Genomic DNA, 27346 nt, shown 5'->3' on the forward strand with positions numbered 1-27346 from the left:
TAAAATATCGTTTCCTGGGCCCTTGTTGTTAGTTGCTGTTGAGTCAGTTCTGACTCACGGGGACCCCATGTGTATAGAGGAGAACTGGTCCACAGGATTTTCAAGGCTGTGACCTTCCAGAAGCAGATTGCCAGGCCTTTCTTCCTATGCATCTCTGGGTGCGTTGGAACTGCCAACATTTTGGCTGCTAGTGGAGTGCCTTCCTGGGCCCTACCCCGGAAATCCTGATTCCGCTGCTCTGGGGTGGGGCCTGGGGGTCTGCATTTCTAACAAGCGCCAGGGCGATACGATGCCACTGGTGCAGGGACCACGTTGTGATTAGCACTGTTTAGACCCAGTATTTGTGACAAAGTAAGATGATGGCTGGAGGAGCCCTGGTGGCACAATGGTTAAGTGCTCAGCTGCTAACCGAAGGTCAGCAGTTCAAACCCACCAGCTGCTCCAAGGGAGAAAAGGCCTGGCAATCTGCTCCCGTGAAGATTTCAGCCTAGGAAACCCTATGGAGCAATTCCACTCTGTCCTATAGGGTTCTATGAGTCGAAATCGACTTGATGGCACACAACAACAAGAAGGTGATAGCTGGAGGCAGACAGACATGTGTTCTAACTCACCGCTTCACCACCAGCAGTGCAACCTGGAACCATTACTGCGCAGTTCTGAGCCCGGCTGGGCTCTTTAACTGGCAAATGGAAAATGATAGGGACCTCATAGGGTGGCTGGGAGGATTCACTGATTTAGTGTCTAAAAAGGCACAGCGGGGTTGGTATCCAGGAACTGCTGGGCCTCTTGTCCTCCTCCCTCTTCTTACCTTCCTCTGTCCCTGGGACTCTAAAAAAAAAAAAAAAAAAAAAGGAATCAGTCCCAGGTGTTGGAGAATCCAGAAGTGGCATAAACTACACCCATCCTGCCACTTTCTGTGGTTCAGGGCTCAGCACGTGGGGCAGGAGCAGGGCAGGGAGGTAAGGGGCAGGGGCTAATGAGAAACAGGGCTGGGGCCTTAGTCCAGTTGACCGGCCTTTCTGTGGCCAGGGCCCCGAAGGCGTCTCTCCTCTCCGTGCAGACCTGGCTCCTCCCCTTCTTGAGGTGGGCGGGGAGTCATCCTGCCAGGGCCCTCAGCGCTGCACCCGGCTGCCCCCCTGCGGTAGCTGGGCGCTGCCCTGGGCAATGGGGTGGGAAGACGCCCGTCTCCACGTTCTGAAAAGGTCTGTGGAATCCTTGGGCTGCTGGGTCAGCGCTTCTCAGATATCACTGAGCTCCAGCTGGGGGCAGGGACCCGGCAGGGGGTTGGGGCTGCAGGAAGAGATGATGGGCATTGGTTCCGAGCCCCCAGGGACAGCAAGAGAGAAGGAACCCAGACTGGTTGTCCCTAGCGAGAGGGGAGAGAGGGAAGGTGCCCGGCCAGAACTTTGGGGCAGGATTGGGGGTGGGGAGTGGGGGGGTGGGTCACAGGTGCTGAGCGAAAGGTTGCAAATGTAAGGTTAAGGGCATGGGAGTGACTGAGGGGGTCTTCAGGAAGGCTCTGTCTCTGTGTTTGTGAACTCCAAAGCATTTGAAGCCCCCACATTGCCACTTACTGATGGGAAGTCATGAGCCTTGACTTCTCTGAGCCTCATTTTTCTCATCTGGAAAATGGGTTGATAACAGTGGTGACTTACTTCACTGGGTGGTCGTGAGGATTACACGATGCTTGTGGTCAAGCAAGTTCAAATATTACAGGGGCGCTGGGGTAGGACGGTGCTGGGGGCATCTTTTAGGTACCAGCCACCAATATAACTGCTCCTGGGTTTTGGGCTCCTGCCACACGCTTGGCCCTGTGCAAGGGGCTTTAAGTGCATTATCCCTAATCCACTCAATAACCCTGTGAGACCGTTACATTATCTCCACAATCCATGCTTCCCTGCCCGGAACCACACAGGGAGAAACTGACCTGGGACGGGAGCCTGAGTCAGTATAACTCCAGTAGTAACAGCAGCACCAAGAGCTATAATCGCAGTAATGGTAACGTCCACGCCACACATAACACTGATGAGAGCTGACATTCCTTTAGCGTTTACCCAGCATTCTGAGCACTCTGTGTACTCGTTCATTTAATCCTCACAACTACCCTCTGAGAGCCGTGGTATCACATCTTCATTTTATAGATGAGGAAACAAAGGCACAGGGAGGTGAATTAGTAACGTGCACAGGCTCTGAACCCAAGCAGGCTGGCTCAAGTCCATAACCACTGCACCACACTGCCACTGTGCATGCCAGGCCCCTCACCCCACCCTCCTGTCACACACATGCCACCACTGACAAGCTTTTCAGGCCCAGCTCTGTGGCTCTCCCAATTTGGAGGGAGAGGAGTGGCCGAGGGAGGCAGCACTGCCTGCTCCTTGGGCACCGTCCCCTCTCACCACCCCCAGGCCTCAGGGAAGCACGTCTGCCAAGAGGCACCAGGGCGTCCTGCCAGGGAGTGTGGGGACCCATGCCCCCTGCAGCCATGGCACTTGGGCACTTCCTCCAGGCTATTGTGAAGAACAAAAGGAAGTGACTAGGTTACACATAACCCACCCCACAGAGCCCTCAGGGGAGCATAACGTTGTCCCCCTCCCCTCTGTCCCCCACCCCCTGCCTTGCCTGGGCGGCTATTTCTGTCCCAGGCAAGAGCCGTGTGCAAACCCTGCTAATTCCCATCTCAGATGTGTTTCTGGCAACTGGACGCCTCCCGCCCGAGAAAAGGAAAGACAGACCATCAAACTTTGGTGGGGGGCAAAAGACAGATAGAGAGCCCAGGGAGAAGAATCACCCTCAGAGGATTTAAATATTTTTTGAGATATTATGCTAACATGGTAGTTAAGACAATGATGAAACAAACTTAGAGGACACTGGTGAAAGCCAGAAAGTGAGAGACACACAAAAGAGATGGTCAAGGTTAGCAGATTCTCACGTACCGGCTCCTCTACTCCCTCATACCCACTCACACACCTAGCCCCACACCAGGCCCCCCCCACAGAGTAAGAACCTGGTTCTGCCTCTGGCTGACAGAAGCCAGGGCACCCCTCACCCCAGCCACCCTTCATCCTCTTCCCCACTGCCCAGGGAGGGGTAGACTTGTGAGAGGCAGGGCTGCTGTGTTACATACCTCTGGGGGTACCATTCAATTCATATTTTAGCCCCCTAAAATTGTGCAATAACTGGAAGCCTGGGTTCTAGTCTTGACTATACTGTGTGTCCTAGGGCAAGTCACTCCACTTCTCTGGGACTCAGTTTCCTCATCCATAAAATGAGGGAGCTGGCCTCAGAGTTGAACAAACTCTTCCCTGTATGTTGTATGGCTTTCTATTTATTATTGCACACATAATAACAGCCAACTTGTTTTGAGCACCTACTGTGTGCCACAGTTGTATTGATCACTTAATCTAACAACATTGTGAGGAAGGAGGTACTATAATTATCCCCATTTTACAGGTGAGGAAACTGAGGCAGAGAAAGGTGAAGTGACTTGCCCCAGAACACACAGCTAGTAAACTGAAGTTCAAACCCAGGCAGTGTGGTTTCAAAGCCTGTGCACCCCAATTTATGTTGTTGCTGTGTACCGTCAAGTCGATTCTAACTCATAGCAAACCTATAAGACAGAGTAGAACTGCCCCATTGGGTTTCCTACTCTATAATCTTTCTGGCAGGAGCAGATCACCAGGTCTTTTCTCCCAGAGAGCTTCTGGTGGGTTTGAACCACCCAGCCTTTTGGTTAGCAGCCAAACACTTAACCACTTTGCCACCAGGGCTCCCTCCCCAGTCTATACGGCCGTACAGACACACTGAATTGTATTTGACCCAATGTCTTTCTCTCTACTGGTCTGTGACTCCCTGAGGCTGCTCACTCCTGTACACGGTGGCAGCAGCTCAGTAGATGTCTGGTGGAAAATCAAGGGGGGGGATGGGGAGGTGGATCAGTGGCCTCTTAAATCCCTTCTAGTAGGGGTGTGAGAAGGTAACCAGGAACCCCAAAGGGGAGAAAAGGAGTTGAATAGCAGTAGGTCAAACGCCACTTCCAGAGAAATAGGGGACAGGTATCTGAGTCCTAGGGAACACTGAGTCGATTAAAAGTCCCATTTAACAGATGAGGAAAAGAAGGATCGAGGTAAAGGATCCCGATAAGTCCTAAAAACCTGAACCCTCTTCTCGTTCTGTGTCCCCAGTAGTGGAGGTGGAGGACAGAGGTGGTATCATAAGAGTCCTCCATCACACAGTGTGCCAAATTCTGCCTCAGCCTTGGGCAGAGTCATGTCATTTGCCCAGGCCCCAGTTTCCTTATCTGAAAAGTGGAGATGATAATAACAGGCACCGCCTCCACAGGCAGTTGTGAGGATCCAGCAAAGTCATGTCTTCCTTTTAAAAGTTTAGCATGAGGTAGGTCTGACCTGTAGGCCTGCGCCCCTCGTGCTGGCTCAAGGTGGCACCCCCAGGGAACCAGAGGCTGAGCTGAGGCTCCATAATGCCTGTTGTCCAGGTCCTGAACCTGTTCCTGGCCCTGCTGCTGAGCTCCTTCAGCGCAGACAGCCTGGCGGCCTCAGACGAGGACGGCGAGATGAACAACCTGCAGATCGCCATCGGGCGCATCAAGTGGGGCGTCGCCTTCACCAAGGCCTTCCTCCTGGGCCTGGTGCACGGCAAGGTCCTGAGCCCCAAGGAGATCATGCTCAGCCTCGGGGAGCCCCGCGAGGCAGCGGAGGCTGGGGAGAGTGCCCCTGAGGAGGAGAAGAAGGAGCCGCCGCCCGAGGAGGGAGACAAGGACCTGAAAAAGGACGATCACATCCTGAACCACATGGGCCTGCCTGACAGCTCTCCCACCAGCGTCGAGCTGGACCACCTCAACTTCATCAACAACCCCTACCTGACCATTCAGGTGCCCATCGCCTCTGAGGAGTCGGACCTGGAGATGCCCACAGAAGAGGAGACTGACACCTTCTCGGAGCCTGAGGATGGCAAGGTGAGCCCGTTGCAGGGCCTGGCTTAAGGGGTAGGGGTCAGGTAGACCTAGATTCACATTTTTGTGTGCGCTTGGGCAAGTCACAAAACCTCTCCAAGCCTCGGTTCCTCCATCTGTAAAATGGAGTAATGGTACCTACCTCGTGGCGTCGTCGTGAACAGCGAACAGTAGGTGAGCTGTGCGTGTAAAGCACGTAGTAAGCGCTCTGTAAATGGTGACAGTTGTTATTAACCTGACTATTAAGATCGGACCTGCCGGCTCTGAAACTCTGGTTTCCTTCCTTCACGCCAGTCCCCACAACTCTGGCTGATCCAGGCCCTCATGGCCCTCACTCACCAGCAGGTGGCGCTCTTGGACAGGACGCAATTACCTATGGTACCTCAGCCCCAGGACTGGGACCCAAGAAAAAAACTTGCCCTTGAGCTGACCCTGACTTATGGTGACCCCGTGTGTGTCAGAGTAGAACTGTGATCCACAGGATTTTCAGTGGCTGATCTTTAGGGAGTACACTGATCATCATCAGGCCTTTATTCCAAGATGCCTCTGAGTGGTCTAGAACCTCCAACTTTTCGGTTAGCAGCTAAGTGAATTAACCATTTGCACCACGCAGGGACCCAAGAGGCCTCTGTTAACTTCTCCTCCGGGGTTTTAAACTCCTGCTTAATCTACATCACCATCACTGGTTCTTGCCTAGATCCACTTAGGGCTTGTCCCAACTTCCCAGTGTGGGCCAAGGTGCCAGTCCTGAGACTCTGAGGAGAGGGCCCCAGGGGGCAATGGGAGCAGGGTGAAGCCTCAGGGCCCTAGCCTGTTCGGGGGGCTGCTGCTGGGCTGAGATGCTCCCTTCTCTAGCTCCTCCCCTGCAAGACTAGGGAGGGGCCTGGAACAAGGGTGGCTGAAACCAGGGATGAGGCTGGGGCCCTGCTGCTCATCCTCAGGGAGGATCAGCAGGGCCCGGGCTGACCTGAACCCCCATCACCCACCTTCCAGCTCTGGCAGGGGAGGAAAGAACAGAGACCCCACCCTCCCCAGCGATCAGCCCTGGGCCTGACTGGGAACTGGAACCTGAATGAACTTTACCCTGAAAACTCTTGACTCCTTATTCCCCCCAAATATGTGGTGTGCTGGTTTACCAGGGGAACGAGTGCCAGCCCAGCTATAAATACCCTCGGAGATGTGGCCAGTGGCTCCGACCTCGATAAGAGGGACATGGGTGGGGGAGGGGCCGGAGAGCACCAGGTCCAAGGCTCTGGGAGGGGAGGGGGCCTGGGGACTCTTTAAAGGGAGACAAGCGTGGCTCCAAGAGGAATTATTTATGGAAGTTGGGGTACACAGGCAGGGCAAGTGGCTCAGTGAATGCCCTGGTTGACTTAACATTCTGTGCCTCAGTTTCCCGTTCCGTTTAACTTCGAACAAGGTCCCCCACCACAACTCTGGACCCAGAGCTGCCCCAAGCTGCCCTCTTGACCTGCTCCTCCTCTGTCTTCCTCTTCAGGGGCCTCATTCCCAGCCATGAAGGGGTCCCCTGCCCAGTGGAAGCTGAGGCCCAGAAACCAGCCTGGGACAGCCCCAGGAGGAGGTGGGAGGAGGCCTGGCCAGGCCGAGCACCAGCCTCCCCCACCCCACCCCCACCCCCACCCTGATCAGGTTCCCTTGGTGCCGGGCAGGAGCTTTGGCTGGGGAACATTTTCCATCCTTCCTGGATTCCTCAGCCAAACAGATCCTGGGGGTGTGAGGGCTCAGAACTTGGGGTCACCACATGCCCATTTCTTCGGGCTGCAGCACCCCAGTTCCATCTTGGCCCCCTCTTCACACTCTGTCCCCCTCTAAAGTACCTCTGCCCCCCATGCCACCCCCAGCCCCCAGCCCCGCTGAGCCAGCCCCACCGTGCTCTTCTCCAGGCCCCTCTGGAACCTCATGGGCTCCATGCCCTTCTGCTCTGCCTGCCCTTCCCAGGCCTCGCCCCGTTCCCTCTGAAAGGAAGCTCCATGAAGGTGGGACCACCCCACCTGGGTCACAGTGCCAGGCAGGGTAGATATATCCAGGGCCAAAGCAAAGGAAGAATGAAGGAATGAATGAATGGGTCTGCCCCACCCCCTCTACCTCCTTTCCCTTGTTGTCTCCCATTCTCATCTCCATCTGCACCCCCGACCCTCAGAAGCAGCCGCAGATACAGCCCCTCTACGACGGAAACTCCTCTGTCTGCAGCACGGCTGACTACAAGCCCCCCGAGGAGGACCCTGAGGAGCAGGCTGAGGAGAACCCTGAGGGGGAGCAGCCTGAGGAGTGCTTCACTGAAGGTGAGAGCCTGCTATAAGCCATACCCCGCCTTGCCATGCCAAAGGCCGGAAGGGAGCAACCACCCCAGGGACACATGCATCACCAAAGTTGTGCCAGGGCCTGTTTCCCCCACCTCACCTGGGAGAGTACGGCCCTCGGCGTGCTGGGGGTGTCAGAGCCACAGAGCCTCCCAACTGTGCCCTGAGCCACAGTGTGTGTGCATGTAGGTAGGGTGATGGGGTGCCTGCCTCCGAAGCTGCTGTGCAGATTCCATGCAAAGCCCTCAGGAGTGCAGGCAGCTAAAACTGCCATCCTCTTCCTCATCTTCCTCTCCCAAGAGAGGCCTGCCCAGCCCTTCAGGAGCAGCCATGGAGGAAGCATTTAGCTGAAGGGCCTGTTCTGGGCAGTGAAGGCTGCCTGGGCGAGGAGGGAGAGGACGGGGACAATAGATGGCTACAGCACTTGGGCTGGCGGCCTGTGCTTCTGACCCCCTCTCACGTCCACCCCTGGCAGAGTGTGCAGCAGAGGCCAGGCCTGAGGCCCCATGGTGAGCGGACGGGCTGGCCCTCCATCCTGCCCACCCACTCCCCACCCGTCCCAGACGGAGCCAGGTCTCAGGAGAAGGGATCCTGGGTCGGGGCAGTGAGGGGACATCTAGGAAGGCTGGTGGAAACATGCCGTCTGGGCACCCAGTGGCAGCCCCCAGGCCTTGACGAGGTACCCGCCCCCTCCCTCTCAGCCTGTGTCCAGCGTTTCCCTTGCCTCTATGTGGACATCTCTCAGGGCCACGGGAAGAAATGGTGGACCCTCCGCAGGGCCTGCTTCAAGATTGTCGAGCACAACTGGTTCGAGACCTTCATTGTCTTCATGATCCTGCTCAGCAGCGGGGCCTTGGTAGGCAACACCCCGGGGGGATGGGGTGTGGGCAGAGGCAGGCCCCAGGCCCAAGCAGTTTCTCCTGGGGCTTCGTCCTTCCCACAACACAGGAGGGATGCCACCTGGTCAGTTCCGTACCCAGAGGGTCTAAAGGAACTCACCTGTAGTGTCAGGATATGGTACAGAATCCACTAATTGCCTTAAAGCAACAGGTGGGCCTTCCTCGTTCTGTGGGTTCTGACGGTGTGTGCACCCCCACCATTCCAGGGGGAATGTAGAGAGAGTCCTGGGAAATCTGGGACAAGTAGGGGGAACAGGATGAAGCTCTAGCAGACTCTTGAGTATTGCTATTTTTAGGCTTGGGGAAGGGGAGCTGAGAGACTGCTCCCAGTCGGGAGGCTGTTTCATCCCCTGAAGAGGGCAGGGAGGGTTAGCCTGGAGATGCCAATAGCCTGCCCCCTGGTCTGACCCCATGGCAGACCTCTGGGAGCCAGCAGCATCAGGCAGGGTAGGGCCCGTGGCTGCTGCCTCAGCCTCCTGCCTCTGGCTGCCCCTGGTCATACTGGTGCCCCCAGGCCTTCGAGGACATCCACATCGAGCAGCGGCCCGTCATTCGCACCATCTTGGAATACGCTGACAAGGTCTTCACCTACATCTTCATCATTGAGATGCTGCTCAAGTGGGTGGCCTATGGCTTCAAGGTGTACTTCACCAACGCCTGGTGCTGGCTTGACTTCCTCATCGTTGATGTGAGCCCTCCCAGCCCTGGGTCCCCAGCTAGACCCAGAGACTGTCAGTGTGGCCAGGGTCTTAGGGAGCCCAGGCCCCAGAAGTTGCATAGTGGCTCAGACCCCTGGATCAGCACTGCCCCTTCAGACTGGCCTCCTGGTTTACTTGAATACAGAGAAGCCTGCAGGGTGCAAGGGACTGGGGAAGCCTTCCTAAGGAAATGTTTTATTTCTTCCAAGGGGATGGAGTGGGGGGTCTTGGGCAAGATGGCAAGTAAGAGGGTTACTGTCAATGCCCACTGATATTTGTGGGGCATTTTCATATCCTCTCTGATCATCCCTCACATCTGCCATCATCCCCAGTTAATCAATGCCATTGCTTAGATAAAGGCTAGGCTCCAGGGCTGCTGTTTCCACTAGACAGGGCCACCTGCTGGGGAGGGACCTGGGGAAGACGCCCTAGAGCTGGGAATCCTGGAAGACCTCACATGGGCCCAGGGACTGTGTCTCTGGGCTTGGGGGAGGCTGGGGGTCCTGTACTCACTGACACCCCCCTTTACAGGTCTCCATCATCAGCCTGGTGGCCAACTGGTTGGGCTACTCGGAGCTAGGACCCATCAAATCCCTGCGGACGCTTCGGGCCCTGCGTCCCCTGAGGGCACTGTCCCGATTCGAGGGCATGAGGGTGGGTGCTGACAGAAGCTCTATGTAGGACGCTGAGTTGAGGGGTCAGCCGCCCACAAGATGGGGTGGAGGGTAGAGCATGTCTGTACTCTGGCTGTCACTAGGGGGAGACAAGGGCTCAGACCAATTGCCCTGCAAAAGGCCTGGTTTTGAGCGCCCTGGAGATATCCTCCCACATGCTGTGCCCTTGGCCCACCCCCTGCCTACCTCATTCCCGCCCCAGGCCCTCTTTCCAGCCTGTATCAGTTTATCTGTGCCACTGGGGGGTAGCAGAAGCTGCAGCAGCACCCAGGAGCCAGGGTGACACATCGGGGCAGGGAGGAGGAGGAGGAAGGAAAGCAGATCTGTGGGTTCTGGGTGACTGTGGGTTCTGGGTGACTGTGGGTTTATGGGTATCACTCCCCAATCTTAGCATGGGCCCCCAGGGCTCTGAGGCCTGAGCAAGTGGGAAGGTGTTTGCACCCCAGCACTGAGCCTGCCCCCTCAAGCTCGGGTCATGCTGAGGTGGAGAGGATCTCCTCGGGCCCCTTAGAACGGAAGTGACAGGTAAACACAGGGTTTGGGGAAGACAAAGGGGGCTTCCCCAGCAAAGAAAGGACTGCTGGGAACAAACCTGCTTCAGGCATAAAGCCTGTGAGGTAACTGGTTGTGCCCAGCAGTGTGCTCTGCCCAAGAGGCTCCTTCCTGTTCCTTCAAGGGGCCAGCCATGCCTGGGCCTCTGACCCCCAGAGCCAAGGCAGTCTCCTGACCAAGGGGAAATGGCTTGCCCATGGCTACACACCTTGTTAGTGCCCCAGCCCGGAATAGAACTCCCCAGAGCATTGCCAGGCAGTGCCACCCACTCTGTCTGGAGGCAGTGAAACAGCTTCTCCTTGAATATGGGCCCTTCTCAGATTCAGCCCAGTCTGAAATAGTGAGGTTGGCCTGTGTTCCCAGGAATGCTGGGGGACAGGGCTCCAACCCAGGGGTCCTGCCGCTTTGAAGACCCCGATGGCTTGTTTCCTGGGCCTGGGTTTATGTCTCTAATCCTGTAAGCAGATAAACAGGGGGCTGGGTCACATGGGCCAAGTTTCCTATGGGGGCTGAGGGAGGAGTGTTTGTCTCCTGCTTGGTGACCCGTAGCCAGGCTGCTTCCAGAGAAGCCTCCAGCCAAGCAGAGAACCCTCCCTGACCACCAGACCGCCCCTTACTGCCGCACACATACACACAAGCACCGACTTCTCCCCCTCTAGGCCCTGGCTCAGACTGGCCCCACTCTAGGAAGCCTACCTTGAGTAACAGTGCCCAGCTCTGCCTAGTCCCCTGGTTAGTGTGTAGGTGGGGACTGGGTCTCCCCCACCCGCCTGGACAAGGGTCTGGTCGTTACCCTCTCCCCTGGCCCCCAGGTGGTGGTGAATGCCCTCCTAGGAGCTATCCCCTCCATCATGAACGTGTTGCTCGTCTGCCTTATCTTCTGGCTCATCTTCAGTATCATGGGGGTCAACCTGTTTGCCGGCAAGTTCTACTACTGCATCAACACCACCACCTCTGAGAGGTTCGACATCTCCGAGGTTAACAACAAGTCTGAGTGCGAAAGCCTGATGCACACGGGTCAGGTCCGCTGGCTCAATGTCAAGGTCAACTACGACAACGTGGGCCTGGGCTACCTCTCCCTCCTGCAGGTGGTGAGTGCCACGTCTGACCCTGCACTGAACTGAGATGGAGGTGCCCCAGTCCTCTCATTACACCTAGGTCCATTCTTGCTCCTTGTTAGGAGTTTATCCTCCCTGTTCCCAGGGCTTTGGGTCTCTGAGATGGTCTGTAGGCCTCTCTGGGCTCTATTTGATGCCTGCCCAGTGGGGCTCTGGGCAGGCAGCCTCTGGGGAGGCCCAGGCTGGAGAGGGGAGGAAAACTTATGGATGATGGAAGTGAGGAGAAGCCCCCTCCCTCTCATACCCCAACTGCACTCTCTCAGGCCACCTTCAAAGGTTGGATGGACATCATGTATGCAGCTGTGGACTCCCGGGAGGTGAGTGGGGGTCGCTGAGATGTGACTGTTGAGTAAAAGCAGGGAGCAGACTCAGTCTGGAGACACAGCAGCACATTCTGCCCTATCCCCACCCCACCGTGTCACCTCCTCAGGCGCCCCAGAGACCCGGGCAGCCTGAGGGTGGAGGGGGTCCACCTTCTGGGCCCAGGCCTGTCCTGCCTACAGTGTGATGGGGGAGCAGGGAGAGGCCAGTGTGTGCAGCCAACCCCACTGCACCGCGTCCTGTCCTGTGGCCCTGCAGAAGGAGGAACAGCCAGAATACGAAGTGAACATCTACATGTACCTCTACTTCGTCATCTTCATCATCTTTGGCTCCTTCTTCACCCTCAACCTCTTCATTGGCGTCATCATTGACAACTTCAACCAGCAGAAGAAGAAGATGAGTATCCAGTCCAGCCTACCCTCCCTCTCAGGCTCCCTCCCCCTTCTCCTCACCCTTCCATCTCTGACCCCTCCAGGACACTCTTCCCCCTTCCTTCTAGGCCCCTCTGCAGGGGTGGGGGGCTGCTATAAGGGTGGTCCCTGAGGTAGGGACATCTAGGGGGCCAAAAAGGGGCCTCCCTACCCCAACCTTATGGACGCCATCCCATTATACCTTGGAGGGAAAGACATCTTCATGACGGAAGAACAGAAGAAATACTACAATGCCATGAAGAAGCTGGGCTCCAAGAAGCCTCAAAAACCAATTCCCCGGCCCCAGGTACTGCCGCTCTGGGCCCCTCCTCCTGCAGCCAGGCCAGGCCATAGCCTGTACAAGCACCTGTACATATTGTCCCTGAGAGGAATGATGGTGGTCAAATGCAGCCTGTGCTCTGCCCACCAGGCTGTGTCCTTGGTGTGAGGCTGGGCCCACCTGCAAGAAGGGGTGTTCTTGGTAATCTACACAAAGGGCCCTGTGGACTAAGCAGAACCTGATGAGCTCTAGCCACTAGTTCATCCTTTTCTCATCCCTGCACAGCCCCCCACTGTCCATCCACTGCCTCACCTGGGACCCTCAGTGCCTCTGTCTCTGGGGCAAGGGCCTCTAGAAGGGGGAGAAAGAGAATGTCCAGACACTTTCCACAGTGAGCAATGACTGGGAGAAGGGTAATGGGGAGCTGGGAGACCTTGAGGGGAGGAAGGCCCTCAGAGTAAGAGAGATGCCCAAGGACTCCATAGAAGAAACTAGTCCCAGACCCATCAGAGAACCCAGCTACCCCTCCCCTCCCTGGCAGACTCAACCAAAAGTTCTGACACCTCCTCCCTATCTCGCCTCTCTCTTCTCCCTCTGTCATGCTGTCATCCTGTGCCTCCTGCCTGTCCATGTCTGTCTGGGCCTGGACCCCCATTGCCCATTTCCACACATGTGCATCCTTGCACTCCTATCCATGCTGTAGAACAAGATCCAGGGCATGTTGTATGACCTTGTGACGAAGCAGGCATTTGACATCACAATCATGATCCTCATCTGCCTCAACATGGTCACCATGATGGTGGAGACGGACGACCAGAGCCAGCTCAAGGTGGACATCCTGTACAACATTAATATGATCTTCATCGTCATCTTCACGGGGGAATGTGTGCTCAAGATGCTCGCCCTGCGCCAGTACTACTTCACCGTCGGCTGGAATATTTTCGACTTTGTGGTTGTCATCCTGTCCATTGTGGGTGAGCAGGGCCAGGCTGGGATGGGTAGGGCAAAGCCTGGCTGAGCAACTCAGGAATACTTGGTGCTTTCTTCTCATGTACACGCACCTGCTTGTGCACCTGGCACTCTCCCAAACACACACACACACACCCGGCATTCACACTTACGCACAGAGTTCACACAAGGGTGGGCTCACAGGCAGCCTATCACCTGCACGCACATAAATACACCTCGAGAAACACATTTTACCTGACCAATAGATGCACACTCATGTGCCACGTATTTAGTGAAAAAAATAAATGCACTGTTCCAGTATATAAACACACTGGAGAAGCCATGCACTTAATTACAGCATGTAATTATAGCAACTAGTTACCGTTTACTATATAGGTTGACACTGTGCTATGCACTTTACAGGCATTATCTCACTAATTGTTCATAACTATGCCATGATAGAGGTACTGTTATTGCCCCCATTTTACAGATGAGGGAACTGAGTCACAAACAAGTTTAGTACCATGCCTATAGTCACATAACTGTACACACACATGCATACATGCTCTTCTCTTATCTATGACATCTGAACACAGCTTTAAGAATAGGCCTTACCCTCACCCCATCAACTTTGGCATATTCCCCCTCTAACTAGGTTAGGGCAAAGATGTAGCCCCTGACACCAAGACCTCTGGGAGAGGCCAGCCTAATAGGTCAGGTCATTTGGGCTGTGGTCTGAGGGTTGAGCCTCTACTGATCCCTTCTAGGGAAAATCACACAGGCCAGTCCTGCTTTGGACTTGAACCCATGCCTCCATTCCCTGACCCAGCATCCCACCCTGAGGCTGTGGTTCTCACTAGGTCCTCCCTGCAGGCCTGGCGCTCTCCGAACTGATCCAGAAATACTTCGTGTCACCAACGCTGTTTCGTGTGATCCGCCTGGCTCGGATTGGGCGTGTCCTGCGGCTGATCCGTGGGGCCAAGGGCATCCGTACGCTGCTCTTTGCCCTCATGATGTCACTGCCTGCCCTCTTCAACATCGGTCTCCTCCTCTTCCTGGTCATGTTCATCTACTCCATCTTCGGCATGTCCAACTTTGCCTATGTCAAGAAAGAGTCAGGCATCGATGACATGTTCAACTTTGAGACCTTTGGCAACAGCATCATCTGCCTCTTTGAGATCACCACATCAGCTGGCTGGGATGGGCTCCTCAACCCCATCCTCAACAGTGGGCCCCCTGACTGTGACCCCATGCTAGAGAACCCGGGCACCAGTGTCAGAGGTGACTGCGGCAACCCCTCCATTGGCATCTGCTTCTTCTGCAGCTACATCATCATCTCCTTCCTCATTGTGGTCAACATGTACATTGCTATCATCCTGGAGAACTTCAACGTGGCCACTGAAGAGAGCAGTGAGCCCCTCTGTGAGGATGACTTCGAGATGTTCTATGAGACGTGGGAGAAGTTTGACCCTGAAGCCACACAGTTTATTGCCTACAGCCGCCTCTCTGATTTCGTGGACACCCTGCAGGATCCACTTAGGATTGCTAAGCCCAACAAGATCAAGCTCATCACACTGGACCTGCCCATGGTGCCAGGGGACAAGATCCACTGCCTGGACATCCTCTTTGCACTGACTAAAGAAGTCTTGGGAGACTCTGGGGAAATGGATGCCCTCAAACAGACCATGGAGGAGAAGTTCATGGCGGCCAACCCCTCCAAGGTGTCCTACGAGCCCATCACCACCACCCTCAAGAGGAAGCATGAGGAGGTATGCGCCATCAAGATCCAGAGGGCCTACCGCCGGCACCTGCTCCAGCGCTCTGTGAAGCAGGCATCCTACATGTATCGCCACAGCCAGGATGGCAATGGGGAGGGGGCCCCGGAGAAGGAGGGGATGATCGCCAACACCATGAACCAGATGTATGGCCATGACAATGGGAACAGCAGCGTGCAAAGTAAGGGTGAGAAGAAGCCCTCAACAGAGGACACCAGACCTGCCATGGGGCTCGCAGCTATTGGCCCTTCAGGCACTGGTCATCCTCCCTCTCAACCACTGGGGCAGCCAGTGCGCCCAGGGGTCAAAGAGTCTCTTGTCTAGCAGGCAGCAGAAGTGACCAGCTGAGCCTTGGCACAATCCCACAAGTAACCCATGCTGCCTGCATGCTGAAGGAGCAGGACTTTGAATATGGGACTTCCTCTTGGGGGGCAAGATTTGGCCATGCTGGGGCTGACCCCCAGGCCCAAGCACCTGCCCCCCGCCCGGGCCATGGGAAATGGAATTGCTCTCAGGGGCTCCGTGCTGGGCCTGAGGTCCCTGGCACCATGAGTTTGCCTTCAAGTTGCTCTAACCTCCTCATGGGCCTTGCAGCCCTCCTCTTGACCCGGGCGGATGTTAGAACGTCAGATTCTGTGCCCCCAGCTTGGGGAGGAGCCGGCCTACAATGAAGGGATTGGCTACCCTCCTTTCTCCAGAGTCTTAAGGACTATTGCCTCTCCCTATAAAGTGACTCAGGATCCCCAACCCCATCCCAGACAAAGATGTCTTAACCCCAGGGTGCTGCCAAGGGTACAACTTCCCTCTGTGCGCTCAGGGATTCCCCGGAAAAGATAAATGTCACTGGTCCAGAAATGGCTCCACAAACCCGATTGGCCACTGGATCCTGATGCATTGGACTGGGATTATGGCCCCTGAAACCATTTCTTGGGCCCTGTCCAGTCTCACAGCTCCCCTGGCTGGCCCCTAGGGAAAAAGCAGAAGGAAGGATTCCACTCGACAATTGTCTTTTTCTAGGAAGCTTCAATGGGTGGTACAGATTGGGTCCTCCCGGCTGTATGGCTGCTCTGGGGGCTTTTCTTGGACTGAGCATCCACATCTGGGGAGGGGTCAGGGACGTTGATGCTCGGTAGGGAGATTCTTGTTCCCTCATTCCCTTCCTCATTCCTTCATTAGTGCCACTGGGGCTCCTTGAAGCCCCATCAAACCGCAGAGAGCTCCTCCTTCTATTTCTCCCCATACCCATCCCTTCCGTCCTCCTCATCCTTTCTTTCCCCTCCTCAAAGTGATCCTAAGAATGTTCTGGTTGAGCTCATGTTAGAGATTTTGACACTGGGACATACTACAGGAAAATCTCACCTGGCTTAGGCTCAACTTTGCCACTTCCTGCTGCCTGGGAAGCCAGACAGCACTTCTGCTGGCCCAGCTGATCTGGGCATGGCAGTGCCAGAAAAACAGACAGCTGAGCTTGAAGGAGAGACTGAGAGATCTGCTCGGGTGTTGCTGGATTTATTCACTTGTGTGTGCACCTTTATGGCCTCTGTATCTGCTTGTATGTCTGTGTGTGTACCTACAGTTGTGTGTGTTCAAATATGTGAGTATGTGTGTATGTAAGCCACTGTGTACCATGAAGCCTGCATATGTGTGTGTATGGGTATATTTGTGTATATGTGTGTCATGGTGTTCCTATAGTGACTGAAGATCCCTGTGTGAATACAGGCTGGTGTGTATGTGTCCACTCTGCAAGCCTGTTCATGTAAGAGTAACTGTATGTGTGAGTGTGAGCTTGTGCCATGAGTATGTGTATGGGTACTTTTGTGTGTATGTGTGTCATTGTGCTCCTATAGTGTATAAAGTTCCTTGTGTGAGTACAGGCTGGTGTGTGTGTGTCCTCTGCTCAGACTTGTTTGTGTGCCTGTGTGTGTGCATGTGAGCCTGTGCCGTGAGTGTTTGTATGTGCATATTTGTGTGTATTGTGTTATTGTGCCCCCATAACGTCTGAAGGTCCATGTATGAGTACAGGCTGGTGCATGTGTGTCCTCTGTGCAGACCTGTTCCTGTGTGTGTGCCTGAATGTGTGAACCTGTGCCATGACTGTGTATATGGGTATGAACACATGTGGTACGATTTGTACTTTGAGTCCTGTGTTGGCTTAAGTTCCTCTTCTTTTTCTTCTTGTTTCTTGTAACTAGTTTGATTAAAACTCAGGAAACAGCAAAACCTTCAAAACAAGATGTGCGTGTGTTTATATGTGTGCATGTCCATAGGCCAACTCTCTTACCTCCTCCCCATCCTGCCTGGGCATCCCTTCCTCTCACTCCCCATGGAGGCTAGTCTTCCCCCTTCCTCTGTTTTTCTTCATCACACCCATTGTCCCAGCCCAGTTCTCCATCTCCCGTCTGTGTCCCCTCTGTGGAAAGAGGCCTCAACTCCTTCCATCTCTACTTGCAGTGATTCTTTCTCTTCCTTCAGAAGGTTCATCCAATCGGGGTTAGCCTCCTCCCTGCCCAGCACCCTGCCCCACTGTCTTTTCCACCTGGGCCCCGAACTGGCATAGCCCCAAGAGAAATCTCTTGGGAAGTCTCTTGGACTAGACCTTCTTCACTGAACTGTGCAGGCTGCAGAGGAAGAATGGATGAGCAGGGTCCAGATCTCCCCTTGCCCATGGCCCCTCCACTGCAGATCCACACCTGTTCTTGCCAGGCCAGCAGATGGGCTCTTTTGTACCGTTCTTACAATAAATCCTACCCTGGTGCCTCTGATGCGTGGGCTTCTCCCTTCCATGCCTGTGCGTGTGGATGTCGACAGGGACTGAGGACAAGAAGAAAAGAGGCTGGTGGGGATTGAAGCTAAGTGGAGAAGACATGAGGAGGTTCCTGGAGGGTTGGAAGGGCAAAATAAGGAGAACCCCAACAACCTGCTATGGCTCAGACTGGCCCTCTCCTGCCCCCCTCCAAAAGCCTCTTAGCTGAAAACCAAGAGGCCAGATAGAGTCGGGGGTCATGGCCTTCTCCACCAACGGGCAGCACCATGACAACACCCAGGAAACATGTTGTAGGGACCCTTGCTCCCCAACCCCTCCTTTCCAGGAGACCTCCCCCTCTCAGAGACCTCAAGGTGCCTATAGGGCACCCTGTGCGGTACCCCTCTGCAACGTTGCCTCTGACCTATGGCCCCAGAGAGCCCAGAGTTACGTGAACCTGTGACAAAAGTATTATAGAGTATTATTATATTTTATATAGAGTATTATATAGTATTTTATGTATTATAAAATTTATATTTTATGTTGTTATATCATATATTGTATTATCATATGTAACATATAACATATAAATATGTTTATATTATTATATTTTATATAGAGTATTATATAGTATTTTATATAAAGTAAAATTATATTTCACCCACACTGAGTTGGCTTCAGTGTGGCATGGCTACTCACGGTGGGTGAAATATAATTTTACATATCATTTTATTTTCTATAACTTGATTTCTGACTTCCAGGGCGTATTATTCCAAACAAGTAAACAATCTTTTTCTGGGTTTCTGCACCCCTTTATCCAGGCACCTGAGGTTACATAGCACCACGTGGAGCATGGGGAGGGACATTCACAGGGCCTTGGTCTACAGGCTCCCTGAGATGTCCCTCAGCCTTGTCCACATGGCCCCCCCCCCCGCCCCCCGCCACCTTGCGGTTCTCTTTGCATGTTGGTGGTGGGGGCTCAGAATCCCTGCGGGGCTTTCTCAGCTGCCCACCAGGGGCAGCTGTCTCTGCTCAGGGTGCCAACCTCCCTCCCTGTGTAGAGGGCTCCTTCAAACCTCACCAGGACCCTCTTTGGTCCTGAGGGCAGGAAGATTTCCAGGGTGCCTCGGCCCATCCTTCCCCCAGACTTGAATGGTGGACAACAAAAAGGCAAAATACTGGGCAAGAAACAAACAACACAGGCTAATATTTCAACATATTTACCTCCCCACCCCCTGCCTCCCCCAACCCCTGGAAGTTACTAATGCTGCTTGCCACTTTACTGAGAGTGGCCTGTGCCTCCAGATACTTCACCAAGTGCTTTCTGTACATGATTTCAGTTAATTCCCACAACCGCCCTAAGTGGGACGTACTATCATGATTTTTTCTATTTTACACAAATGAGGAAACTTGTTCTCTCAGAGGTTAAGAATGAATGTTGCTTAACTGGGGTGCTGTTGGCCTTTGGGGCAGGAAAATTCTTTGTTTTGCGAAACACTGTCCCCCACATGACAGGGCCTTTAGCACCCCAGGTCCACAAATGCCAGGGGATCCCACTGGTCATTGCAACCATCACAGTTGCCCTCACACATTTCCAAATGCTTCCGGAGGCGGAGGAGCAGGCCCACCCCTAGTTGAGAACCACTGGATAACCTGGGGAGGCTGTCCTTAGCCAGCAGGCCTCCTCCCCTCACAGCAAGCCCAGTGAGACCAGACTGGGGAGAGGCCAGAGGTCAAAGCCCTTCGTCCCCTGGTCTTCTTCCCCTCTTCTCTTTCCCAGGGCTGCTTCCCCTGGGCCCCCGAGCCTCTTGTCCTTTCCCCCCTTAACCCTCACCTCTTGTTTTGGTGCTGCCTTCCTGGAAAGGTTTTCGGGGGAAGGCCGCCAGATGTCGATGTGTGCAACCCAGGGCAGCCAGGGGCAGAGACGGGGGTGGGCTTATGATGCCTCCTGTTCAGGGTGAGGTAAGGGCGTCAGAGCCCAGGTCCAGCTCATTGTTATTGTCACCAGGGAGGGAACAGTGCAGCCCGGCTGTGATAAATAATCCTACTGGCAACGGCCCCACTGTCCCCCACCCCTCCTGAAAATGGATCCCTGCCAGCATGAATGGGAATGAGATCCAAAGGACATATCTGCATCCCTGCCCACAGCGATGTTGATCTGCGTGTTTGGAGGATGTCAACCACCCCACCTCCGTCCCCCTTACCATCACCCTGGGTCCCAGGACAGCCTCCTGAGTAGCCCCTGAGCCACAGAGCCGGGAAACACGCATGTGCGTGCACACATGTGAGGCAAGCTCACACACACACGTGCCCAAGCCTTCCCCAGCCACCGTCCCAATTTTGTGGGGACACTGAGTCCAAAGCTAACCAAGGCCTCCACCACAGGGACTTGGGAGGGGTAGAGTTTGCTAAGGGAAAAAGTAAAAGAGACCCTGAATTCTGCCCCTTCCTGGGGGGCCTCACGCCTCTTTCTCACTGCCTCCAGCCCCAGGGGCCTGTTGGTCCCGAGCTGACCTCAGGTGATGTTTATATCCCTGAGTTGTTTGTTCTGTGAACTGAACATCTGACACATTTTCAGAGAAATGTTTTTTTCACCTGGAACTTCTGGAAATAAGCAAAAACATCTGGGACTGCCTGCCTGGAACGGGCTGTGCCCCGATGAAACCTTAACCCACCCGTCCCCACATTCGAGAGTTCAGGTTCTGGCCTTTGCCCACCCCACTCTGCCAGGTGAGGCCCATGCCCAGGCTCAGAGGGGAAAGCGTGCTCCCAGCGACCAGGACCCTCACCTTCCTCATCACCCATAAGTGAGGATTAGCATCTTTTCTCCCCTCTGGGGGCCCAGGGGAAGAAAGAGAGTGAGGGGACAAAAGAAAAGAGGCTACAAGGAACATAAGACTCAGAGCCGGCTTGGCTGTGGGGCTGGGGTTTGCCACGTGAGGTTGTGTAGACTGTGCCCTGCACAAGGGCATCCACCAAGGGGCAAGGGTTGTGTCTGACTGGGGGCCAGGAGCACAAAGTCAAGCTTGGAGGAGCTCTTGAACGCAAGGGCTCCACCCACTCCCCCTCCCCTCTGACTGGCAGGATAAATCCAGTGGTCTTTTATTTCTGAACGTGAGGGCTCCCCCACGCTAGCCTCCTGTCTTCTGCCCAAGACCTCCCGGAGCTGTGGACAGTGCTTCAGAGATCTTGGAGCCTGGCAGTTAAGGACTCTGAAGAAACCCCCAGATTGCTGAGTGTGGGTTTTCTCTAAGACGTCTTCACCAGGGTCCATCCCATTTGGCAGGCCCCAGCCAACTCTCTCCCCCAGCACAAGGAAGCAGGGAGTGGGGGGTGTCCTGGACCAAATCGTCTCACAAGTGGCTGCTACACTCGCCCTGCTCTTGCTCAAGAACCTCCCTGGCTCCCTCCATCAACTCCCAACATGGCCACCTGCACCGTAGCCAAGAGGCTCTGCTCTGGGCCCCTCTTGTTGCCTGGCCTGGCTCCGTGACTACCCACTCCCCCACGCCATCATGGCCCTTCTTTAGTGGTCCTTCCTCAATGCTCCTCCTCCCAAACAGTGTGGGCTGGTCCAGGACAGGAGGGGCTGCCCTTGCCTTGTCTTCATTCATTGGCGCATGTGCATTTAGCTAAGTGCCAGGCCCTGGGCTGTGTGTAGGAATAAATGAGGGACTTGAAAGTCTTCCAGAGGCATGTAGACTACAGGACGGATGGGTCTGAGCCTCAGGAGATGACCAGCACCAGCATGGGGAGCCTTGAGGGGGAAGCACAGGCTGCCTTCACAGTTTCCATCCTAGGGGCACCCACTTGGACTCCAGTTGCGGTGCCCAAGCCAGGTGACCTTCAAGCCTTAGTGGCCCAGCTGAGAAGAGAGCCCGCCCTCCTCCAGCCCCCGGAGAGCGGGTGCCTCCCCTGGGTCCCGATTTGCATGGCAGGAAGGGGCCTGGTGGAGAGAGGCAGGGAGGGAACGGGTTACAGCCAGGCAGTTACACGTTTCCCCCCAAGAGCCTCGGACGTAGTCACGGGGCCGGGGTCGGGATAGAGCAGTGACCATGGCTGGGCTGGTGCTGCCCCCCGTGCCCAGCAACTGGCTGGTGCTGCTGCTGCTGCTGCTTTCAGGTACGCGCTATGATGCAATGAGGTCTGCCGGTCTGTGCTGGATCTGCCCCGTGCTCTCTCCGCTTTCTGCCTCCTGCCTCCCTCTGACTGCCCTGGGGCCTGGGGCTGCAGTACCAGCCATCTTGCCAGGCTCAGGGGTCTCCTGCCTGCAGGACGACTCAGGTTCAGGATTATGGCCACAGAAGAGTTAGGCCCAGGGTGTACGCCCTGCGGAGAAAGGGAAAGCCGAGGAGAGGAGCGGTCCCTGGAGTGTGCACTACGGAGGGAGGGGAGAGGCTTGTTCTAGAAAGGGTATCCTCATCTGGAAGATGGAGAGCCCTTCTGCTGTGGCTTCCCTCCTCTCTCGTCAAAGAACCTACTCAAGGCCACCCTGCTGGTCACAGGAAGAGGGAGCGGGAGGCAGGTCTCCTGGTGCCTCCACTCCTATCTCCACAGTACGCAGTCCAGGGAGGGCTGAGGGATCAGGAAGCTACTGCCCTGGAAGGAGGAAGTGGGTCTGGGAATGTGGAGAGTGTGCAGGGGTGGGGCAACAACTTGAGGGGGGAGCCTACCTGGCCCCTCCCACTTCCTCCTTTCTCCCCAGCAGGTGAAATGGTGCCCACAGCCAAAACAGAGGATGTGTACCCGGATTCCTCAGGTTGGCCACCTCACTCATTCCTTGTATGTCTGTGTCCAGCGTTGGTCACTGTCCCGTGGACTGTCCCATGGCTGCCTTTTGTTCTGGCCTTACCTGGGTCTCACCACCCAGAACGTCCAGCCCCAGTCTTCTTAGGGTCACCCTCTCCCTCTTGTCTCTGCCCCTGGCCAGCTGTCACCCTCATTAGACACAGCACTCAGTCCCAGAGATGGAGGGGCTAAACCCCAGAGCAAGGAACCAGAGGGAATTCCCTGACCAAAGAGTCAGGCTTGGGTTTGTCTGGTGGGGGAGTTGGGCTCAGCCTCAAAAAGAGCCAGAAAACTTAGAGGTGGGGTTTGCCATGTGAGGGGCATAAGGATTCCAGAGGGGGCTCCCTAGGGCAGAGGCAGAGGGAGGCTTCTCAGAGAAGGTGGGAGGGGGCAGCCTAGAGCAAGTTACAGAAGTGGGAAGGACATTCCAAGCTGACAAAGAGGGTTCATGGAACAAAAGGTGGAGCACGCCATGCAGGAGAGGAAAGGAAGATAATGGCAGCACGGCAGGCAGGGAGTAGATTGTGGAGGGCCTCGACTGCCAGGCCAGGGGGTTGGCCTTTATCCACTGGCAGGAGGGGGGCGCTGAGAATTTCAGAGCAGGGACTGGCAGGAGGAGGCGCCAGGTAAGGCCTTCTGGAGGAGAGCGAGGGGGGAGAGGGGGAGGCACAGAGCTGTCAGAGGCTGTCCTGTGGACCCCCATGCCCTGGGGGTGAGGCCTGGAGGCTGTCCTGTGGGCCCCATGCTCTGAGGGTGAGACCTGGAGGCTGCCTCTGGGCCTCATGCACTGGGGGTGAGGCTTGGAGGCTGTCCTGTGGGCCCCATGCACTGGGGGTGAGGCCTGGAGGCTGTCCTATGGGCCCCATGCTCTGAAGGTGAGACCTGAAGACTGTCCTATGGGTCCCATGCCCTAGGGGTGAGGCCTGGAGGCTGTCTTGTGGGCCCCATGCCATGGGGATGATGTCTGGAGGCTGTCCTGTGGCTCCCTGGGGCTTTGGGGTGAGGCCTGAAGGGTGTCCTGTGGCCCGCCCCATGCCCTGGGGGTGAGGCCTAGAGCCGGCTGCTGTGGGGAGAATGGAAAGGAGTGGGATGGTCCAAGAGCCCTTCTAAAGGAAAATTAAATAGGTAGGGGGTGTCAGGAAGGGGTGGGTTGGTGGTTTGGCCTGTGGCCTCTCACGTGGCTCAGTTCCCCACATTGCTTTGCCTCCTGCCTGTCCCCACACCCTGTATCTGAAAAGGAAGGACAGAGACGGGGCTGAGCTGGGAGTCAGTGCACCCAGGAGGGGGCTGAGATCTGGGCCAACAATCAGGAGGACGCTGAGCAAGATTTTGAGCCTGGCCTTGGTGTCCACAGGAAGGGCTTGCTCCAAAGTCTGGCAGAACCCACGTTTTGTGGCCCGGAAACGGGGCTCCCTGGTGGAGGTGAAATGCTACACAGATGGCAAAGGCACTGTGAGATGGTTCCGGAAACGAGAGAAGGACCAGGAGCTCCAGGAGCTGCACCAGGGTCAGAACCACATTCTGCAGAAGAACAGCTCCGTCTTCACCCTCACCATCCGAGACATCCAGTTTGAGGACAACGGCATCTACTACTGCCATTGGGAATGCCCCAACGAGCCCGCAGTTAGGGGCTGCGGCACCGAGCTTCGGGTCATGGGTGGGTCATGGGCCAACCTGTCCTTCAACCTGTGAGGGGAACAGAAGCAGCTGGCTGGCACCATGGGCTATTTATCTATCATCCACCCTCCACACCCCAGCCCAGCCTGCCCTGCCTGTCCCCGGGGCCCCCCAGTGGGAGGGGTCACACTGTGGAGGTGGCCATGGCCCTCAGAGCCCCCAGGAGAGACGCTGAGAAGCAGGTCCTGAGGGTTGCACCAGCTCACCTCCACTGCAGACCTGAAGGGCAGAGACCCCCTAGGCCTCCACTCTGGCCTCACCTCCCTGGCCCCTCGCCTCCCCCAGGGTTCAGCTCCTTGGCCCAGTTAAAGAGACGGAACACCCTGAAAGACGGTATCATCATGATCCAGACCCTGCTCATCATCCTCTTCATCATCGTGCCCATCTTCCTGCTGCTGGACAAGGTGACCACAGGCCTGGGGCACCATGGGGGCCAGGGAGGAGGTCACAGGCTCTCATCGCCCCAGCCCTGTCACTGCCCAGCCCCGGAGCCTACCCATTTATCACCTACTCAATTGTGCATTCATTCATTCAGCTGCCTGTGCACTCATTCATTCTTTCAACAAATGGGCACCACGCCAGGCTGCATTTGTAGTGAACTCAGCATGATCTCTGTTCTTGCCGAATTTGTGCACCTCACCCTGACCCCTGACCTCTAACCCCTCAACCCTGGCCCATCTATCTCCCTGGCCCTCTCTGGGCCTGGCCTAGCAGCATACAGGATTGGGGGAGGCTAAGTCTCTGACCCCCACCCCATTCTGCCCCCAACAGGATGACAGTAAGGCTGGAATGGAAGAAGATCACACCTATGAGGTAAGGAGCAGGTTTCAAGGACCGACCCAGGCTCTGTGTGGCTCAGTGGTCAGTGGTCATCTCCTGTTGGTGTGGTCAGGTGTGTGGCCAACATCTGAACTCCATCCCATGTCTCCAGGGCCTGAACATTGACCAGACGGCCACCTACGAGGATATAGTGACTCTGCGGACAGGAGAAGTGAAGTGGTCAGTGGGTGAGCACCCTGGCCAGGAGTGAGGGCCTGGCCCTCCCCAAACTCCTGGGCACAGCCTCCTGGGCCCACCGTTGACTTCCTCAGACCTGTCTGGCTTCCAGCCGTCCCATTCCCTGGACCCCCCCCATCAGCCTCCAAAGCTGGCCTGCCAGAGCTGCCTCCCACTCCAACCCCTGATCCTCAACTGTCCCGGAAGGGCCTGGACTGGAAGGACCACAGGGCAGTGATTTGGAGCAGATGCTCTCAGCATAGACTGCCAGATTTCTGGGGGTGCTATGTGGGTTCCACCCTCACGTTTGGGATGGGGAAGGCAGAGACTTGTCTGGAACCTGCAAATGAACTCAGAGCAGGCCAGCTCCCTGAGGAGCCTGGCAAGGGCCATGACCCCCAACTCGGCCCCAGATGGGCCACTGAGCGCTAAGTCCTTGTCTCCCACCCCCTCCCACCTAGGGGATCCTAGGTCTTGCTCGAGCCCATTCTCCCATGGAATAAACAGTGTGTCTTGAGAAACCACATGCAGAGTTGTGACATCTTATGGCTATGAGGTGGAGGGGAGTGTGTGAATGTGAGAACCACGGGCCCGAAGGGATGAGGGAGAGGGTGACTGCTAAGGGCTAGTGGCCCTCCTCTGGGCCCATCCACAGCTCCTCTCTGAAGACTTAGCTGGGTCCCATGGTCACATCCGTTTCGTCCCCTTAGATGCGCCTAGAGCAACTAGAGAAAGGATGATTTGACCAGCCTACCCGCTCAGCAGGATGCCCTCACCCTGTGTCCATTTAACCTGCAAGCATCAATCAAGTCCTGTTCCCTACAGCTTGGAGGGTCTTCCCCGCCCCCACCTTCCATTGCCTATCCCAATCCTGCTGTCCTTCAAGGCCCTCTGCCTACAGGAAGCCCTCCTAAAGTGCCCCAGTACCTGCCCAAGCCCTATTTAGACCGGCCCCTGTCACCCTGGCTTAGCTTCTTCCTCCTGTGGTGCTCACCACTCCCCACATGCTGGCCTTGGCTCTCGAATTAAACTGGAAGCGCCCTGAGGGTGAGGGCTTCCCTGCCTCTACCCCATATCCCACCCTCAACCCCCACCAAGCCTGGGAGTTTTTTTTTTTTTTTTCTTAAGTGTGATCCTGAGCCCTGCAAGAGAGAGATTATCCTAAAGAGGGAGCCTTTGTAGGGGTGAAGTTTGGAGGCTCCTTAGTCAGGTAACCCCTTCAGACTTTCCCAGCATCACATTGGAGGCCCCCTAGGGCCCCAGAGCCCCCACTAATGATCCCTAGGGCCCTACAAATTCTGGCCCCAGCCAGCCAGCTGTGGGAGTTGCTGGGAGCAGCTCACAGCTGGGAGCACAAATGCAATTAGCCTCTGTATAAAACCCGCTTGAAGCCAGGCTGCCTCCACTTCCCGCTGCCCTTTGGGGGGACCCCGAAACGCCTTTCTGCTGTTCATGCTCTGGATTCCCTAAGCCACCTTTAACCAGACTTCCCCTGACAGGTAGTGTTGGGCAGGTGGGCAAGGCCCCCAGCTGTGGGGTTTCAGAGTGATCCCTCCCTCATTCAGGCGTGCCCACGCTGCATCCCCGGCGGGGCTGCCAGAGGGAACCGGCTTGTTTTGGCATCTGCCTCCACTGAGCTGGAGCCCTTCCTCTCCTGCTGCTTTGCATAGTGGCGCTAATTCTGTCCTCCTACCTCCACTGGGGGCCCTGGGCGGCCGGGGCGGGGGGAGCTTGGGGTGGGTGGGGGGAGTCTTCACTTCTCCCCCCAGCAGGGTCTCCCCTTATTTGGGCTGCCCTGGGTGGGGGGAGGTCTTGGCTTTACCGAAAGACTCTTTTATTAATATCTTTGAATAACTAGGTCTCTCTAACACTTTGAAGTATCTATGGACAGAAAATAATTTGAACAGCTAGGCCTGCCTCCTTCTATCATACTCCCCCAAAGGACACGTGATTTCAGGGACTCAGAATGTAGAAGCCCCCCAGGTCCATTTTGCAGTTCTAGGGCCTTGATCTGTGGGTGTCATCATGTCTGTCTCATAGGCCATTGGCCCCAGACTGAGCTGAGGCACTGGAAACAAAGCTGGGTGAGGATGGTGAGGTGATGAATGTCTCGGGCCTCAGTTGCCTTATCTGTAAAATGCGAGTCGTAAAACCTGTCTGAGGTTAGGGAGTAGAAC

The 27346-nt window shown here is 55.7% G+C and overlaps 2 protein-coding genes across 3 annotated transcripts in view; both read left to right on the forward strand.

The window, feature by feature from the left end:
* Positions 1-18135, forward strand: part of SCN4A (sodium voltage-gated channel alpha subunit 4) — a 31310-nt gene extending 13175 nt beyond the window's left edge. Inside the window, exons 14-24 of the mRNA XM_064270917.1 lie at positions 4493-4972; positions 7131-7272; positions 7992-8146; positions 8704-8877; positions 9419-9541; positions 10926-11204; positions 11495-11548; positions 11811-11948; positions 12165-12269; positions 12946-13216; positions 14064-18135. Of these exons, the coding sequence (XP_064126987.1) occupies positions 4493-4972; positions 7131-7272; positions 7992-8146; positions 8704-8877; positions 9419-9541; positions 10926-11204; positions 11495-11548; positions 11811-11948; positions 12165-12269; positions 12946-13216; positions 14064-15289 (3147 nt within the window). The 3' untranslated portion in view covers positions 15290-18135. The remainder of the gene's footprint in view (positions 1-4492; positions 4973-7130; positions 7273-7991; positions 8147-8703; positions 8878-9418; positions 9542-10925; positions 11205-11494; positions 11549-11810; positions 11949-12164; positions 12270-12945; positions 13217-14063) is intronic.
* Positions 18136-21682: 3547 nt separating this feature from the next.
* On the forward strand, positions 21683-25786 carry CD79B (CD79b molecule). Of its 2 annotated transcripts, none has more exons than XM_003414330.3 (6): positions 21683-21830; positions 22417-22467; positions 23851-24153; positions 24459-24577; positions 24945-24986; positions 25105-25786. In XM_003414330.3, the coding sequence occupies exons 1-6, from the start codon at positions 21764-21766 to the stop codon at positions 25201-25203; spliced, it is 681 nt and encodes a 226-aa protein (XP_003414378.1). In that variant the 5' UTR covers positions 21683-21763; the 3' UTR covers positions 25204-25786. The 2 variants fall into 2 exon arrangements, with proteins under 2 accessions (XP_003414378.1, XP_010592878.1); XM_010594576.3 differs by having other exon boundaries at positions 21684-21830; positions 22414-22467; positions 25105-25776.
* The last annotated feature ends 1560 nt before the right edge of the window (positions 25787-27346 follow it).

This window comes from Loxodonta africana, chromosome 18, assembly GCF_030014295.1.
Source record: "Loxodonta africana isolate mLoxAfr1 chromosome 18, mLoxAfr1.hap2, whole genome shotgun sequence".
Lineage (NCBI taxonomy): Eukaryota > Metazoa > Chordata > Mammalia > Proboscidea > Elephantidae > Loxodonta > Loxodonta africana.

Coding starts and splice junctions, on each gene's coding strand:
- CD79B (XM_010594576.3), top strand. CDS start 21,764: ATGGCTGGGCTGGTGCTGCCCCCCGTGCCCAGCAACTGGCTGGTGCTG. Junction 24,154..24,458: donor CACCGAGCTTCGGGTCATGG/GTGGGTCATGGG, acceptor CGCCTCCCCCAG/GGTTCAGCTCCTTGGCCCAG. Junction 24,987..25,104: donor AAGAAGATCACACCTATGAG/GTAAGGAGCAGG, acceptor CCATGTCTCCAG/GGCCTGAACATTGACCAGAC.